At 51.1% G+C, this 15,528-nt stretch overlaps 1 protein-coding gene and 1 long non-coding RNA gene across 3 annotated transcripts; one reads left to right on the forward strand and one right to left on the reverse strand.

Moving 5' to 3' along the window:
• Positions 1-3,251: 3,251 nt before the first annotated feature.
• On the reverse strand, positions 3,252-5,563 carry LOC148218011 (uncharacterized). The gene is made up of 2 exons (XR_015800609.1): positions 5,430-5,563; positions 3,252-4,284 (listed from the first exon to the last, which is right to left on the reverse strand). It is a non-coding gene; the product is annotated as an uncharacterized LOC148218011 (long non-coding RNA).
• A 95-nt stretch (positions 5,564-5,658) lies between these two features.
• On the forward strand, positions 5,659-11,691 carry LOC148218012 (class I histocompatibility antigen, F10 alpha chain-like). 2 transcript variants are annotated; one of them, XM_088158109.1, is made up of 8 exons: positions 5,659-5,809; positions 7,472-7,735; positions 8,019-8,291; positions 9,403-9,675; positions 9,768-9,875; positions 9,974-10,009; positions 10,129-10,160; positions 11,220-11,691. In XM_088158109.1, the coding sequence occupies exons 1-7, from the start codon at positions 5,665-5,667 to the stop codon at positions 10,152-10,154; spliced, it is 1,125 nt and encodes a 374-aa protein (XP_088014235.1). In that variant the 5' UTR covers positions 5,659-5,664; the 3' UTR covers positions 10,155-10,160; positions 11,220-11,691. The 2 variants fall into 2 exon arrangements, with proteins under 2 accessions (XP_088014235.1, XP_088014234.1); XM_088158108.1 differs by having other exon boundaries at positions 5,683-5,809; positions 11,234-11,691.
• The last annotated feature ends 3,837 nt before the right edge of the window (positions 11,692-15,528 follow it).

Genomic DNA, 15,528 nt, shown 5'->3' on the forward strand with positions numbered 1-15,528 from the left:
TCCTCACTGGGAGCCAGGAGTGGGAATAGGGACACTGGGGACAGGGATAAGGACACTGGGGACAGGGATGGGGACACGGGGATTGAGACACCAGGATGGGATAGGGACAGCAAGGGACAGAGATGGGAACAGCAGGAATGGGAATGGGGACAGCAGGAATTGGGACGGGGACACCAGGAGCAGGATGGGAAGACCAGGACTAGGGTGGGGGACACATTCATGGGAATGGGGACACCAGGATCAGTGTGAGGACACCAGGACTGGGATGGGGACACATAAATGGGGACACCAGGACTGGGATGGGGACACCTGGAGCAAAATGAGGGCTTCTCAGCCACACCCAATTCCATCCCCCAGGTTTTGTTTCCTGCTCCATGTCCCATATCCCATGTGTCCCCAGGAGAGTCTGTGTAGCAGTCCATCATGGAAGGGACGGGCTGGGAACCGGCCCCACAGCAGGTAACAACCCTGGACACTGAGGAGCCAAGACAGACAACATCCAGTCACACTATGGCGAGCAATAGAGGAGAAGAAAAGGATTATGGGAACTACTGGGCATAACCATGCAAATAGAGACTGCACAAGGGTCTGTGATTGGCTGGAAGCTTTCTAGAACATTCCTTCATAGTCTGTATCAGTGTCTGCTCAACCCCATTTTAGGGTCTTCTAAAGGGGCCTTTTGTGCACCCTTTTTATTTCTCCTTACACTTTCAGTTTCTAGCCCTTTAGTCATTCCAGTCCCTTTATTATTTATTTAGCCATTTCACTGACACCAGCCCAGGGTCAGGGCAGGCCAAGCCCCGACAGGTTTGGCCACGTCAGGCTCCTGGAGGGGCAGCGGGATGGGAGAGGGGTCAGACCAGGCATCATTGTCCCAACAGTCCTTGAGTGTCCCAAAATCGGGGCTCAGGATCTCAGAGAGGCTCCCTGGCCATGACCATGGCCATGACACAAGCACGAGATGGCTGTGAGATGAGAGTAACCATGAGTGACACAACCCTGAGATGACCATGACCATGAGATGACCATGACACAACCACAACCCTGACCAAGAGGTGATTTGGACCAAGAGATGACCATGGGTTGGCCATGAAACAACCATGGCCTTGGGGTGACCCTGATGTGATCGTGGCCATGAGATGACCATGAGGTGACCATGACATGATCATGAGGTGACCATTACAGTGAGATGACCGTGAGCATAAGATGATGGTGATCAGGAAATGACCATGACCATGAGATGGCCGTGACCATGAGATGACCACAAGATGATGGTGACAATGAGATGACCACGAGATTGCCATGACACCACCACGGCCATGAAATCTTGAAGGCCATGAGTTGATCATGACTGTGACCATGACACATCTTGACCAAGAGGTGACCATGAGATGACCACAACACACCATGGCTATGTGGTGATCAAGACCATGAGATGATCATGACACAACCATGGCTGTGAGACGATTGTGACCATGAGGTGACTGTGAGGTGACCATGACCATGAGATGATGGTGACCATAACTATAGGAAATAAGAGAAGCCTTACAGAATAAGTGTGGGAAGATAGGTTGAAAGGATAATGCAGAAAGCAATGTTTCCCAATGAATTACACCTGTACTGATTACTGAGAGGTAGAAACAGCCTTGCCTGCCCAATGAGGATGGGTGTTTTATAAAAGAGTGGGCTAGCTGGCCACTAGTCACAGTCGGAGCTTGAGACTGAGGATCTGCTGCAGTTTGGGGTGGAGTCTGCTGGCTGTGCTGTGAGGAGAGAAGGGACATGGGGTTGTGCAAGGGGCAGATAAGGTAAGAAGTTGTTGTGACAGACAGGGTTAGGTGGCCAGATAAGGGACAGGCTGGGGTTTAGCCAGTGATGTAGAAGGAAGAAGGAAACTTGCAGAGAGGAGAGAAGGAGTCAGAGCTGTGTGGAGCTGCCTTTGAGGGAAGGAGTTAGGGTTGGCTGAGAGAAGTCCACAGAAAGAAGGCATGTAAAGTTTTTAATAAAGGATTGATGGTGGTATCAGTCCAGTCCGTCTCAACATAGTTACTACATAATGGTGATGCCAACGTGGTTGGACTTGGGCTGTAGGGTGAGGTACAGCCAGAGACGGAGCCCAGTGAAGCTGAGAGCAGTGGGGGAAGCCGCTGGTCTGAACTTGATTGACTGTGACACCTGAAGGGATGGTTATCCAGATGAGCCACTGGCAACAGACTGTTTTATGTGTATTAAAAAACACTTGGGGGAAAAAAATATGTTATTAAGGTTGATGAAAGCACTTCCTGTAGTGTTAGAGTATGGAAAGAAGTTGGGGAAAGACCGTGGGATGCAGTATGCAAAGGGGACAAGGCAGCTGCAAATTTGACTGCCACCTGGAGATTGCTCTATGAGACTCTAAAAGAATAGAAAACAGAGCAGGAGGTGGAAGAAGAATCAGAGCTAGAAATTGAAGTTAATGGGGAGCAAGAGAAGAATGAAGTTCAGCTTGAGAATGTGCCTGTCCCTGAAGTAGAGCCTGCCAGAGCTGTCTCTGTGTCCCCCAAAAAGCTGAATTAAGAGCCGAGTTCCAATATGTAACTCCTGCACAGCAGTTAGCTAAAATAACTTTACAAAAGCAACTAAGCTGAAGAAGGAAAAAGTGAAGTAATTAAAGGAACAAGACACAGGAAAAGCTGGAGATGGTGGTTCTGCTGTTGAATGCAATGTGTCTGTTTGATGCTGAAATATATATATTGTGTTTATGAATTGCAGCTTTCTGCTTCTTGAGCTTTAATAGTATGTACTGTGTGAATCTGGGTAATGTATCAAGCTTAATTCACAAAGGCATTTCAGAGCTAAGAGAATCCTTAGGTTGATGTTCTGTACTGCTAAAAGCCAAACTAAACCAAAGTAAATTAAAAAAGAAAGCTAACAATCAATGAGAAAAGAATGAAGAATCAATCAGAATTAATTGGATGTGGTTGTCAATGCTGCTGTAAACTTTCACTTTGGGTAATGAAAATGGAATAAATTGGTTATATGTGAGGAGAAAAATAATAAGACTCTTGGCTCTGGGGAAAGGTAAATGTCCAATCTACAGCATGCAGACAATTATTTCTTATATAAGAACTTGCTGAAAGAAACAATCATGAAGTAAAGCTAGGCAAACTACTTGTGATATTTGAGAACTGAGATTTCAAGTATATGTCCTTATTGTGATGTGTTGCCCAAACAATTGTATAACTGTTAGTCTGAGGTGAAATATGTGAATATGTCATCATGTCAATTTATTTTAATTAAATAAAAAAGGGGGAATTTGTGGGAAGATTGCCTTCTATCCTTTCAACCTATCTTTCCCAGTGAAATACACCTGTACTGATTACTGAGGAGTGGAAACAGCCTTGTTTGCCCAATGAGCATGGATGTGTCCTGGTTTAGGACAAATTTGGGAGGAAACCTCTGAATGAGGTCCCTCGGGAAAAAAAAGAAAAAAAGTTGGAGAGAAGTGGAAAAAAAGAAAACTGTTTCTTCAACAGGCAACACACCTCCCAGCACAACAATGAACAATATCAAACAGCAAAACCCCTCGCTGTTCCCAAGAGATGACAGATTTAGAAGATTTCTTTCCCTGGGCTGCCCGGCTCACTCAGTCTGTTCTCAGTCCCTCCAGTGCTGGGAAATGCCACGGCCCAGGCCAGGCCTGGTGGGACACAGGTGTGAGCTCCCGGTGCTCCCCTGGATTTTCAGTCCAGAGCAGGTTCAAACAGTTCCAGGAAAACAGAAAAAGGGAAAAAAACAATCCAGGGGGCTTCTCTGCCTCATCGAGCCAGAAAAACTAATCAAGAGCAAAGGAGAGCTCTTTCTCTATGTCCACTGCAGACAACACAGTCTGTGAGCAGGAATGTGGGGGAGCCTGTGCAGTCTCTGATAACAAATTGTGCACTTCGTCTCCCCCCTCCGTTCATTCCTGGAACCAGTCTTAAAGTTTCAGAATTTAATATTCAACACCAACAGAACAGACGATTTGGGGATATAGACATCATACAGCCACGCCAAGACACCTGCCCATCTGTGCTCTCTCTCTTCTTAGTCCTCACAGAGCTTGATGACGCTCACTCCATCCCCCTCATCCTCTTCTTCTTCCTGCCCAGTGCACGCTTCCTCATGGGACTCTTCTTGATACAGGCTGGTTTCAGTGGGGGACAGCACCTGCTCGATGCAAGCTTCCCCTCGGGATGTTACCTGGTCATTGCTGGTTTCTTCAAGTTGTAGCTCCTTCTCAATGCAGCCTTCCCCTTGTGATTCCTCATTGTTATGGGTAAAATTTAGTTAGTGTGTTACAAGTTAAGGTTGTTAATTTTCTAAGTTAAGTGTTGTTCTGTGGCGATTTTATGAAGAAGTTGTGTTTCAAGTTAGTTGAAATGTTACAATAAGTTAATGTTTGTTAAACGTTTAAAGTGGTCCAGGATGGCGTGGGGGTCGTTCCTGAGGGCCGTGGTAACATCTCGAGAGTGAGGCCAGCGCAGTGACATCAGCGCTGCGAGATGAGATTGGTGGAAGGAGCAGTCCAGTCACTCGACGCCCCGAGAGAATGGTTGGGCAGGAATGAACCGTGATAAGGACCAATAAAAGCCCCCAAAACGGACCAATTATCACGGGGATCCAAACCTCACCAATCCTGGACCCAAGGGGGGGCGGGTATAAAAGGGGCTGTCAGACTCCTGCCGGTTGCTCTCCTGAGGAGTTCGTTCCGAGGGAGTGCCCGCTGTGTCGGGTTCGACACATTTGTATCGTTTTCCGGCTTGCTGCGAGGGGACTCGAGCTTATCTCGGGTCCTCCGTTTTCTACAGCTCATTTTAATAAACGAGTGCCTCTTTTACAAGAAAGTTGTGACTCTGTTTTAAAAGACCGGGTGACTTTGGGCCAAAAGTTCTGGCCTCGTTTATTACACTACTACAGGAAATTTGGTAACAGTTCGCTGATTTATAGCCCTCAAATCCTGTACCAATCTGTAATTCCCGTCTGTCTTTCTGACAGGCAGAATAGGAGTATTATGTGGGGACATGCATGGTTCCAAAGCCCCTTGTGGCAAAAGGTTTTCTATGAGAGGCTTAAGGCCCGGGCTCCCTTCTAATGATATTGGATATTGACAAACTCGGATAGGTAAATCGGGATCAGTGATTTTCACTTTGTTGGGTTTCATTTTTAACTTCCCTATTTCCCCAGGGGTGTGCTACCCCTCAGGACATATTTTTTCCTCATCCTTTTGGTGAAGGCATAAATTTTAAGTTGCCCTCGGGATACTTCAATTTTCAAATCCAATGCTATCATTAAATCCTTCCCCAATAAATTATTTTTTGTCTCTGACAGTAACAGCAGATCATTTAATCCAATTTTGCTTTGGGTCTCAATTTATACATTTTTAATAACAAGGGTCCGAAACGGCTTACCCGGCATTTTCTTAAGGGGGTCCCAGGTGGTTCTCAGAGGGCTCTGGGGGATCGCAGCGGGGATCCAGAGGGATCCAGAGGAATTCTGTGGAATTCCGACGTCCCCTCCCCCCACCTCGCTCCCTCGGTTTCTTTCGTTTCCGCGTCCAAACCTGAGAGACCGGGATCTACCCGGCGACGTGTGACGTCACTGAGACATCGGGCTGCCATTGGCGGAAAGGAAATATCGGCGCCAATGGCGTGGCCGGAGGCGGCTCTGGGGGCGGGGCCAGTGCTGGGTGCGGGTCCGCAGCGGAGCAGCGCGATGGCTCCAGCGCTGGGTCTGGGGCTGCTCTTGGGGCTCCTGGGGCTCCTCTGGGATCCGGGGGACGCGACGAAAGGTGAGCGGGACCCCTGAAATCGCGACCACTCTGTACACCCTCCCACCGGTATCCCCATTTTGGGTCCTGTGACCTCCCCATCCCATTCCTTAGCACCAGGACCTCCCTGTACCCCCTCATCTGGCACCGGGACCCCGCTGAAACTCCATTGCTGAGGATCAGGATCCCTTTGAACCCCGAATCGCGGACCGGGAACCCCCCTGAACTTCCCATATCGGGCACCGCGAAACCCCAAACCTTCATTCCCGGGTACGGGAAACCCCTCCATAGCCCATTTTGGGTCCTGTGACCCCCCCCAAGCCCTTCCCCGGCGCTAGGATCCCCTGTACCCCCATTTCTGGGCACGGGGACTCCGTTGAGCACCAATTTCCGGGCACCGAGACCCCCCTTGTAGTCCCTTATCTGGCACGGGGACCACCCTGAACCCCCATTCCTGGGCACAGAGACACCCCTGAATCTCCATTTCCGGCCTTGGCACCCCCCTGCTCCTCCTTTTCCGGCATCCCGCTTTTCCCAGACCGCAGATCCGCTTTTTTCCTTGACCTTTGGACCCCCCGGATCTCCCAGCTTTCCGTGTCCTCCCCGTTTTCCACTCCCGCCGCTTCCCGAAACGGAGTCCAAGAGGTCCCCGGCGTCCCAGGGGTCTCAGGGGAGGTCGCAGCGGGGATCCAATGGGATCCAGATGAACTCCCTGGAATTCCCCCTTTCCCACATCCCCTCCCCCACCGCACTCTCCCTCGGTCTCTTTCCCGTCTCCCAGGCTGCGCCTCCGGGATCCGCTCGCCTCTCCCATCCCCAGACCCCCCTTTCCCGTGACCCAGGGACCCCCTGAACCCCCATTCCTGCCTTTCCCAGCTCCCAGACCCCGCTTTCCCGCAACACCCGGGACCCCTGGACCACTTTCCTGGGCAAAGGGACGCCCTGGATCCCCGATCCCTCCTCTCCCAGTCCCTTCCTTGACCTTGGACCCTTCCCGGCTCTCCACATTCCGCTTCCTGCCCCCCCCAATCTCTGCGTCCCCCCAGTTCTCCACGCCCTGCTTGTCCTGTGGTAGGTCCCAGGGAGTCTGGGGGGGGGCTCTGGGGGGTCGTGGAGGGTCCCGGGGGGATTCAGGGCTCTGGGCACCCCCTGAATTTTTAATCCTGAGCACTGGTGCCCCCTGCCTTTCCTTATCCAGTACCAATCCCCCCTGCACCCCCTTTCCCGTCCATCCTGCCTTTTCTATTTCCAGACTGCCCCTTTCCTTGACCCTGAGACCCCCTGGACATTGATTCCTGCTTTTCTCCGCCCCCCAGGCCTCCTTTCCCTCTGCATCAAGGACCCCTGAGCTCCCCATTCCAGCTGTCCCAGGTCTCCCCACCTTGTGACCCCTTTTTCCTTGGCTGGGGACCCCTGGACCCCCTTTCCTGGGCACAGGGATCTCCTGCAACCCCCATCCCATCTCTCCTAAACTTTGTATCCCCCTTTCCTGGGCACAGGGATCCCCTGGAACCCCATCCCACCTCTCCCAGTCCTTGTATCTCCCTTTCCTTGGCACAGGGAGTCCCCTGAGCCCCCATTGCTGGACACTGGGGCCCCATGCACCCCATTCCCGGCTCTCCCAGTTCCTCTTTCATTGATCCATGACCCCCTCAACCCCCCCAAATCTCCGTGTCCCTCCAGTTCTCCACTCCCTGCGCTTCCTGTCTGTGGGGGTGTCGGAGCCCAGCCCGGGGATCCCCCAGTTCATGTCCATGGGGTACCTGGATGGGATCCCCTTCACACGCTATGACAGCGAGCGGGGCCGGATGGAGCCGCTGACACAGTGGATGAAGGATGGAGCTGATCCGGAATATTGGGATAGCCAGACCGAGTTCTATGAGAGGGGCCAGCACGTGACTGCTGGGAACCTGGAGACACTGCAGGACCGATACAACCAGAGCAGGGGTGAGTGGGGGGATCTGTGAGGCTGGGATGGGATCTGTGGGGCTGGGATGAGATTTATGGGATTTGGCTGTGGATTCACAGGGTGCCAAAGGGGCTGAGATGGGGATACATCCATTAAGCTGGTATGGGATATCTTGTGATCCATGGGCTGGGATGTGGATCCTTGGGGCTGAGAGGAGGCTCTGTGGGTCTCCATCAGACTCTGGGGCTCCTTAGTGTTGGAATGGAGCTCTGTGGGGATAGGAGACAATTCCATGGGTCTCTGTGGGTACAATCCCCGCAGGTCTCCACACATTGTTGCGAGTTACCGGCTGTGACCTCCTGTCCGACGGGAGCGTCCGTGGATCCTACCGGAGTGGCTACGATGGGCAAGATTTCATCTCCTTTGACCTGGGATCTGGGAGATTTGTGACGGCCAACAGCGCTGCTGAGGTCACCAGGAGGTACTGGGAACATGAAAATTATGCTAAGAGTTTGACGAATACCCTGGAGCACGAATGTCCAGAATGGCTGCAGAAATACGTCGGATATGGGCAGAAGGAGCTGGACCACAAAGGTGGGAGCAGAATTCCTGTGGGAATGTGGGATTTGGGAATGGAGAACTTGGGAACATGGTAATTCCTGTGAGAATTCCATGTGCAGATCTTGCCCCCGTTCTATTCTAGTGGGAATTGCATGGGCAGGTCTCACCCCTGTCCCATTCGCATGGAATTCCATGGGCAGGTCTCATCCTCATCCCATAGAATTCTGACACAGTTCCCCTTTGCCCACTCAAGCTAGGGTCGCCCTGCTAGCTCTAAGACGAGCCTGTGCCAAGAGTGGCCTTTTCCCAGGATCCTGGGAACCCGAGATAAAGGTAGAGCTCCAAGCTCTTGCTGCGATGATACCGGTCCAAGGGAAGGAAAAGACCACAGGAGAGTCCTTTTGTAATTCCAGGATAGGATTTATTGGAGAGGGATAGAGAACCAACCACAGTCACGGAGGAGGAACCACAGAAGGCAGGGAACACAGACTTGCAGCAACTTAAATAGGGGCCCTCCCCCATGGGAGGGTACAATACAGCAACCAATCGCTACAGCTTAGGGGTGTAACATAAGGCGGGACTAAGTTTACATACAACCAATAGAGGGAAACATAGGCGGAGACTATAATGCAACATCGAATCATGTACCAAGAAGGGGATGACTGATACAGAACATGCTGGAAAGATAGGAGGGGCGAAGGGGGATTGACAGCCATGTGGGTTGGGGCTAGGGTGACGAGCAGGGAAGAATCTGGAATATAGGAGGGGTTCGGGGATGATGGACATGGGTAGAGGCAGGAAGGGGAGAATCCAAAACATATCAAACTAGGGGTGTAACATAGGAGTGAACCATTGTAGAACTAAGTACAAACCAATTAACACAATATAAAACCAGGCACTATGACAATTCCATGGGCAGGTCTCACCCCCATCACGTTCCCATTGAATTCCATTGGCAGATCTCTCCCTCATCCCATTCTAGGGGGAATTCCATGGGCAGATCTCGCCCCCATCCCATTCCAGTGGGAATTCCAGGGGCAGATCTCACCCCCATCCCATTCCCATGGAATTCCATGGGCAGATCTCACCCTCATCCCATTCCCATGGAATTCCATGGATGTCTCTCACCGTTATCCCATTCCAGAGCCCCCTGATGTCCATGTGTCTGGAAAAGAGGAACACGGGACGCTGATCTTGTCCTGCCACGCGTACGGATTCTACCCCAGCTCCATCGCAGTCAACTGGATGAAGGGGGATGAAATCTGGGATCAGGAGACGGAGTGGGGCGGGATCATTCCCAACAGTGACGGCACCTTCCACACCTGGGCCAGGATCGAGGCGCGGCCGGAGGAGCGGGAGCAGTACCGGTGCCGGGTGGAGCATCCCGGAATGTCGGGGCCCGGGATCTACGCTTGGGGTGAGGCTGGGAATGTGGAATGTGGGAATTGGGAATTTGGAATGCCCAAATGGGGATTCCCCTCCCCCTGCTCACCATCCCTCGTTTCCCAGATCCAACATCTGGCAGGAATCTCACTGTGGTGGTCGCTGTGTCCATCATCGCTGCCGTCCTCATCCTCATTGTCCTCATTGGATTCGTTGTCTGGAAGCACCAATCCGGTAACGCACGGGATGGGGGCCGGGAAGGGGCATGGATCTACTTGGCACTGTTCTGGGAATCCTGTGCCACCAACGCTGATCCCACTGTTTTTCCACAGGGAAGAGGGACAGGAATGAATACAGCATGGCAGCCAGTGAGTACCAGTGGTGGATCCAGCTCTGGATCCCCTCTGTGCAGATCTCAGGATGGATCCTGGGGTTAATCCTGGTGTGTGATCCGTGCTAGAATCTCATGGATTTTCTCTTTCTGCAGGAAATGATGTGGGAACAACGGCTTGACCGCAGGTACGGAGAGGGATGAGGGTGGGATTCCAGAGAGGGATCAGGGCAGGATTGGATAGATTGGGATCAGGGAGGGACTCTGGATCAGAGCAGGGGTCCAGAGCAGGATCAGATGGAATTGTGGAGTGGGATCGGGGCTGGATTCTGGAGCGGGATCAGCTGGGATGGATGGAACAGGATTGGTTGGAATTCCAGAAAGGAATTGGGGCAGGATGGGTAGGGCGAGATTGTGTGGAATAGATGGAACAGGATTGGTGTGGGATGGATGAAGTGGGATCAGGGAGGTGTTCCAGAGCAGGATCAGTTGGATGGATAGAGCAAGTTTGGGACAGGATCAGGTGGAATTCCGGAGCAGCTCCCGCTCTCCATGGGCTCCAGCAAGGTCCATCCTGCAGGATGGGGACAGGGACAGGGTGACACCGTGACCCTCTCTCATCCCGGCAGGAATCACTGCCTGAGCAATCCCCAGAGCTGGATCCAGCCCATTCCTGTGGTAGTCGATTTGGCTGAGATGGACTGGGATTTAGCCCAAATTCCCTATAAAGAAAGCACAAATTTAAGACCTTGGGAGGCAGGCTGTTAAAAAGCAAGGCCTTAGACATTAGGTCTGGTCCCTGCCCTGCAGATGCAGAGGCTTTAGCCTAAAACCATGGGCTTTGTAAGGACATGTCAGGCATGCCTAGGCACGTTCCTAATTCTCATTTGTCTTTGGACCTTTGCCCTCGGGTATCCCTGTGTATATCCCTCCCCCTGGTCTTTGGATGCAGCCTCTCAGATCACATGTTCACAAATGGATTAAAAGGATATCACAGGCACACCATCATTCCCATCCCACTTATTATTATTATTATTATTATTATTATTATTATTATTATTATTATTATTATTATTATTATTATTATTATTACTAGCCACGCCGTAACCCGGTCAGGCTGGTGAAGTTGCCACAAAGGGAAGAACCCCCATTGCATTACAACAGGCAGCCATATCAGATTCCATGTGTTCCAGGTTAAATTCACGTGAAGGGGAAACTGGATTTACAGAGATATCTAATGGCTTTAGGTTCCATGTTGCAGAAGCTCCAGAATTACATCCTGCTATCCAGACCCATAGGACTGGACACACCTGCACATCCCTTCCAGCCTGGACACTGGGTCTATGTGAAGTGGTGGGACAGTGATCCTCTACAAGCCAAGTGGAGAGGACCATTCCAAGTCCTGCTGACCACCCTCACCTCAGTCAAAGTTGCTGGCAAAGGACCTTGGATTCACTGCTCCAGAGTTAAGGGTTCTGCTCCTGAAACAACTGAAAATAGAGACTGATGCAGATGAAAACATTTTTCAAATTAATCCTGTGCCTAAAGAACTGTTCATAATAATCCTGATTCTTCTTTGCATGATAGCCAACTGTGCAAGACATTACTACTGTTAAGATATTTACTGTTCGATATTTATATATTATTAGATATTTATCTGTTGTTAGATGTTTACTGTTGTTTGATATTTATCTATTAGATATTTATTTACTGTTAGATATTTACTGTTGTTACATATTTACCTATTTATTGGGGGTTAGGTTTCTTTTCTTTTGTTCCTTCTTACCTATAGAATTTTTCCCATGAATTGCTAGAAAATTCTAACTGCAGCTACTGGTTAGTGCTTTAGAAAACAAAAGGTTGGCCTGGCCCAGGTAAAAAGGAGGGCGGGGGTGGGCAGCTACTCAAGGCTTTGGGTTTTGGAAGACACGTTTGGAGCTGCTCTTGCTCAAGGAGAGGAAGTCCCCATGACCCAGCACAGAGCTGCTGCTCCTTCTCCTCTGGGGTGAGCCTCTGCTCGTAAGAGCAGTCACTGACCTAAGGCCTTATTAACCCCTTCCTCACTAAAAGAGGCACCGATCACCCTCTGCTCACACCCAGCTGCCGCTGCCCGCTGCTCCTTCAGCGCTGCTCTGAGTTTCTCTGCGCTGAAGCCCCGCCCTGCCCTGCCCTGCTGGGACGTCCTGCAGTTCCAACTCCTGCCGAAAAATTGCCTGATACATCTCGTCCACCAGCCCAAGATCTTTTGTTCATTCCTGCTGTTCTAGCTTAGTGCTTTTCAGAGTCCTGCAGGGGCACTGGGATTGACTGCCCCAGAGCTTTGAGAAGCAAATCCTCTCCTCCATCCTTTCCCATCTCGGCCAGAAATGCTGTCACAGGCTCCCTGGTTCTGTTTGTTATTAATTCCATAGTTGTTGTTTTCTTGCCTTGTTATACATACCAGTAAGAAACTGTTATTCCTATCTCATATCTTCGATTAAAACCCCCTTAATTTCAAAATTATAATAATTCAGAGGGAGGGGGTTGACATTCTCTAGTCCGAGGGAGAGTCCTGCCTTCCCTAGCAAACACATGTCTTTCAAACTGAAAGAAATTTTGGTGCCCAACATTCTCTGCGGAGAACTTTGTTTGTGTTTCCAGGCCAATGGCGGCTCGGGCCCGGGCCCGTTCCAGGGCTGTTCCTCATCTCCGCCTTTGCCCTCCCACAGCCCGGGGGGCCCTGAGAGCGCGGGCCGAGGCTGGGCCGTGTGCAGAGCCCGGCCCTCGCTGCCATTGGCTGATTGTGCCAATGTCACTCCTGGTTGTCGCGCGCTGATTGGGCAGAGCGGGGACAAGCCCCGCCCATTAGGCGGGGTGCAGCAAAGGCGCCAATGTCGGACAGTTTGTGTGGGCCCGGCAGCGGCGGCAGCTGCCCAAGTCCGGTGAAGCCGCGGCGGAGCTCGGAGGCGGCCCCAGCGCAGGTGGGAGCCGCGCTCGGTTGTGCGGGGGCTCGGGGCTCGCTGCGGGCCGAGGGGGCGGCAGGGGGCTCTGGCGGGTTGGTTGTGCCGGTGCCGGCCCGTGTTGGCGCTGGGCTGAGGGCGCTGCGGGAGCGGCTGCCCGCGGTCTCCTTCCCGCTGGGGCCTCGGCAGGAGCCGGTGCCGGAGCAGCGCTGGCTCGTCCCGGTTGCTGTGGGTGGGACAGAGGTGTCTGCCCTGTGGCCGGGGCTGTGCGGGAAAATTCCCGTGGCCAGAGGTTTGTGTGCATAAAGGAGACGGAGGAGTCCTGTAAAAGTGACTTTATTGATGAACAAAGAGAGAGGCCATGCGGCATTTGCCATGCGGTCTCTCCAGTTGTTGTAGTACGCAGTCTCCTTTTTATTCTCATTTTCCCGGCTGCATTCCCCCTCTCCCTTTCGCCACCGACTGAGGTACTTTGAAGGCTCAGACTTCCCGATCCGACTACTGCATGTCCTCGTTAATATGTACCTCTCCTTTTGTATAACATCCGATATTCATGGCTTTGTTAAGTGTTTCTCCTTCTCGAAGGTCAGGCACTGAGCAGGATCTTGGCTGAGCAGCTGTCTCTGGAAATTACTAACAGTTTCTGAAAACGATGGTTTCTCCCATTACTTCATTTTATACAAATCCCTGGCCCTATCTCCAGGCATATTCACCTTACTCTACTCAAATCCTCTTCTTATTTTCTCAGTAATTATCTTTACTGACTTTAATGTCCATTGGCTTAGTCTCTTTTCCTGGATCCTCTTTGGTTTGGGATTATTCTCAGTGACCTCACTGCCTGTCCTTTTGTAGCTGTTTCTGGATCAGGAGGCCTGGCTGCCACCTGCATCCCCTTGCTCACCTGCTGAATGAGCTGCACTCAGCAAGGTGTCGTGCATGGTAAAAAGATGAGAGTTGCTGCAGCACATCAGAGGAGGAACTGCATTCGTTTAATCCATGGCGCCCCAAAAACTTGTCTAATTCTCATCCTTTCTACATTTCTACCAGAATATGAGCTACTTTCTACTTTCATTTGTTATCTATTTCACCAGTTTTCCGTTATTATCTGTTTGCAAATAGCAGTTTGAATAATCTAATTTTCCACAAATGTCGCCTTCATCTTTGGCGTGGTTTGGTTGTCATGAAGGTCAGGAGCTGGGTCTGCCTGCTTCATTATTATTTCGAGGACATCTTGTCATCTAGTCCTGTAGTTCGAATGATAAATGGGTATTTTCCCCAGCAGTGTTAATCTGCGTTTCTAAAGCTCTTCTGACTGCCTGGAACCAAAGGCTCTCTTCCAGAGCAGACATTGCGTGACTCACATGTGGCCCCCCACAATCTGCTTTTTACTTGATATCTTTAGTGTTAGAGAGTCAAGGCATTACTTGATTCTGGGCAGGATGTGCAACAGAAATCATTTCATCCACACATAAGTGCCCGGGTGTGCAGAGAAAATCATTCCATGACACGTGAGTTTTACTGGATTTTTCCTGAACTTTATACAGTCTTAAACCCTTTGGAATTCGTTGATTTAGTGTTCATTGCTTCTAAGTTGGATAGTTCTTAATATTTGGTATCCTATTGGCCCCGTATTACTTTTCCTCTGATGTTAATTAGATCCACATTCCTGGATTTCCTTCTCAGCCTTTTCCAGACCAGGTGCCTCCATGTATGCCGGGGACAGTGTCTGGGGTGGGTGTTCCTTGATATTTGCTGATGTTTCCTTGATGTTTGGTAGCCTTGTGGGAATCTTTTGGGCTATTCCCAGTCTGTTGAGATGTTAAACTCACGTTCATTTAGTGTAACATCCCTTTAAAAACACACTTAATAATTCCTTTCTCCAAGACAAATGCAAGTCAAGCCTGCCTAGAGAAATAATTCTGAAAACATTTTTCAACTTGGTGTATTTTCTGACCATGGAATCCCGGGCAGCCCAGTGTGTGAGTGTAACTGAGGGGCAGAGTGGAATTGTGCCGTTGTCTTCCCCAGCAGCTGTGGCAGTGCAGGCACAGAAAGCAGCGAAGCTCCAGCAGTGGCAGCAAGGATTGGCCCCAGTGTGTGGAGATGCCGAAGGAGGGTGCCCAGGCAGAGGATTTCAGCAGAGGATCTGTGGGCAGGCCCGGGGGCTTGGCCCGATGTGGAGCCCTGGCTGCTGCTGCGTTGCCTTCAGTGCAGGGTCAGTGGTGCCCTCCCATGCTGCTCCTGCAGCCAGGAATTCCAAATCTCCGGGGTTTGAGAGCCCCTCAGCCCAGGGTGAGGGGTCCCCCCGTGTTGAGCTGTGCTGGCGGCTGTTTCTGTGCTCAGGGACTCTTGGAATGGGCCACGGCACTTGGCCACCAGTGGTGCTTCTTTGCACTCCTTAGGCAGGACCCGATGGCCTGGGTGGATGCTGTGAACAGCAAAGTGCCAAGGCAGGCTCTGTGCCAGCCCCGCTTCCTGTGGCAGAGATTTCACAAGAGACAGGATTCTGGCCACAGACTGCTTGAAATATACATCCCTTATCTCCACCCTGCACTAGGTGGAGAATTACCAGGGCAATGAATTGCAAAGATCAATTCCAAGGGAGATAATTGAATAT

The sequence above is a fragment of the Sturnus vulgaris genome, unplaced genomic scaffold, assembly GCF_052056855.1.
Source record: "Sturnus vulgaris isolate bStuVul1 unplaced genomic scaffold, bStuVul1.hap1 Scaffold_195, whole genome shotgun sequence".
Classification (NCBI taxonomy): Eukaryota; Metazoa; Chordata; class Aves; order Passeriformes; family Sturnidae; genus Sturnus; species Sturnus vulgaris.

Excerpts from the sequence above, each read along its gene's own strand:
- LOC148218012 (XM_088158109.1), top strand. The coding sequence starts at position 5,665 with ATGGCGTGGCCGGAGGCGGCTCTGGGGGCGGGGCCAGTGCTGGGTGCG. Across the intron at positions 9,676-9,767 it reads GCCCGGGATCTACGCTTGGG|ATCCAACATCTGGCAGGAAT; the intron begins GTGAGGCTGGGA and ends CTCGTTTCCCAG. Across the intron at positions 9,876-9,973 it reads TGTCTGGAAGCACCAATCCG|GGAAGAGGGACAGGAATGAA; the intron begins GTAACGCACGGG and ends GTTTTTCCACAG.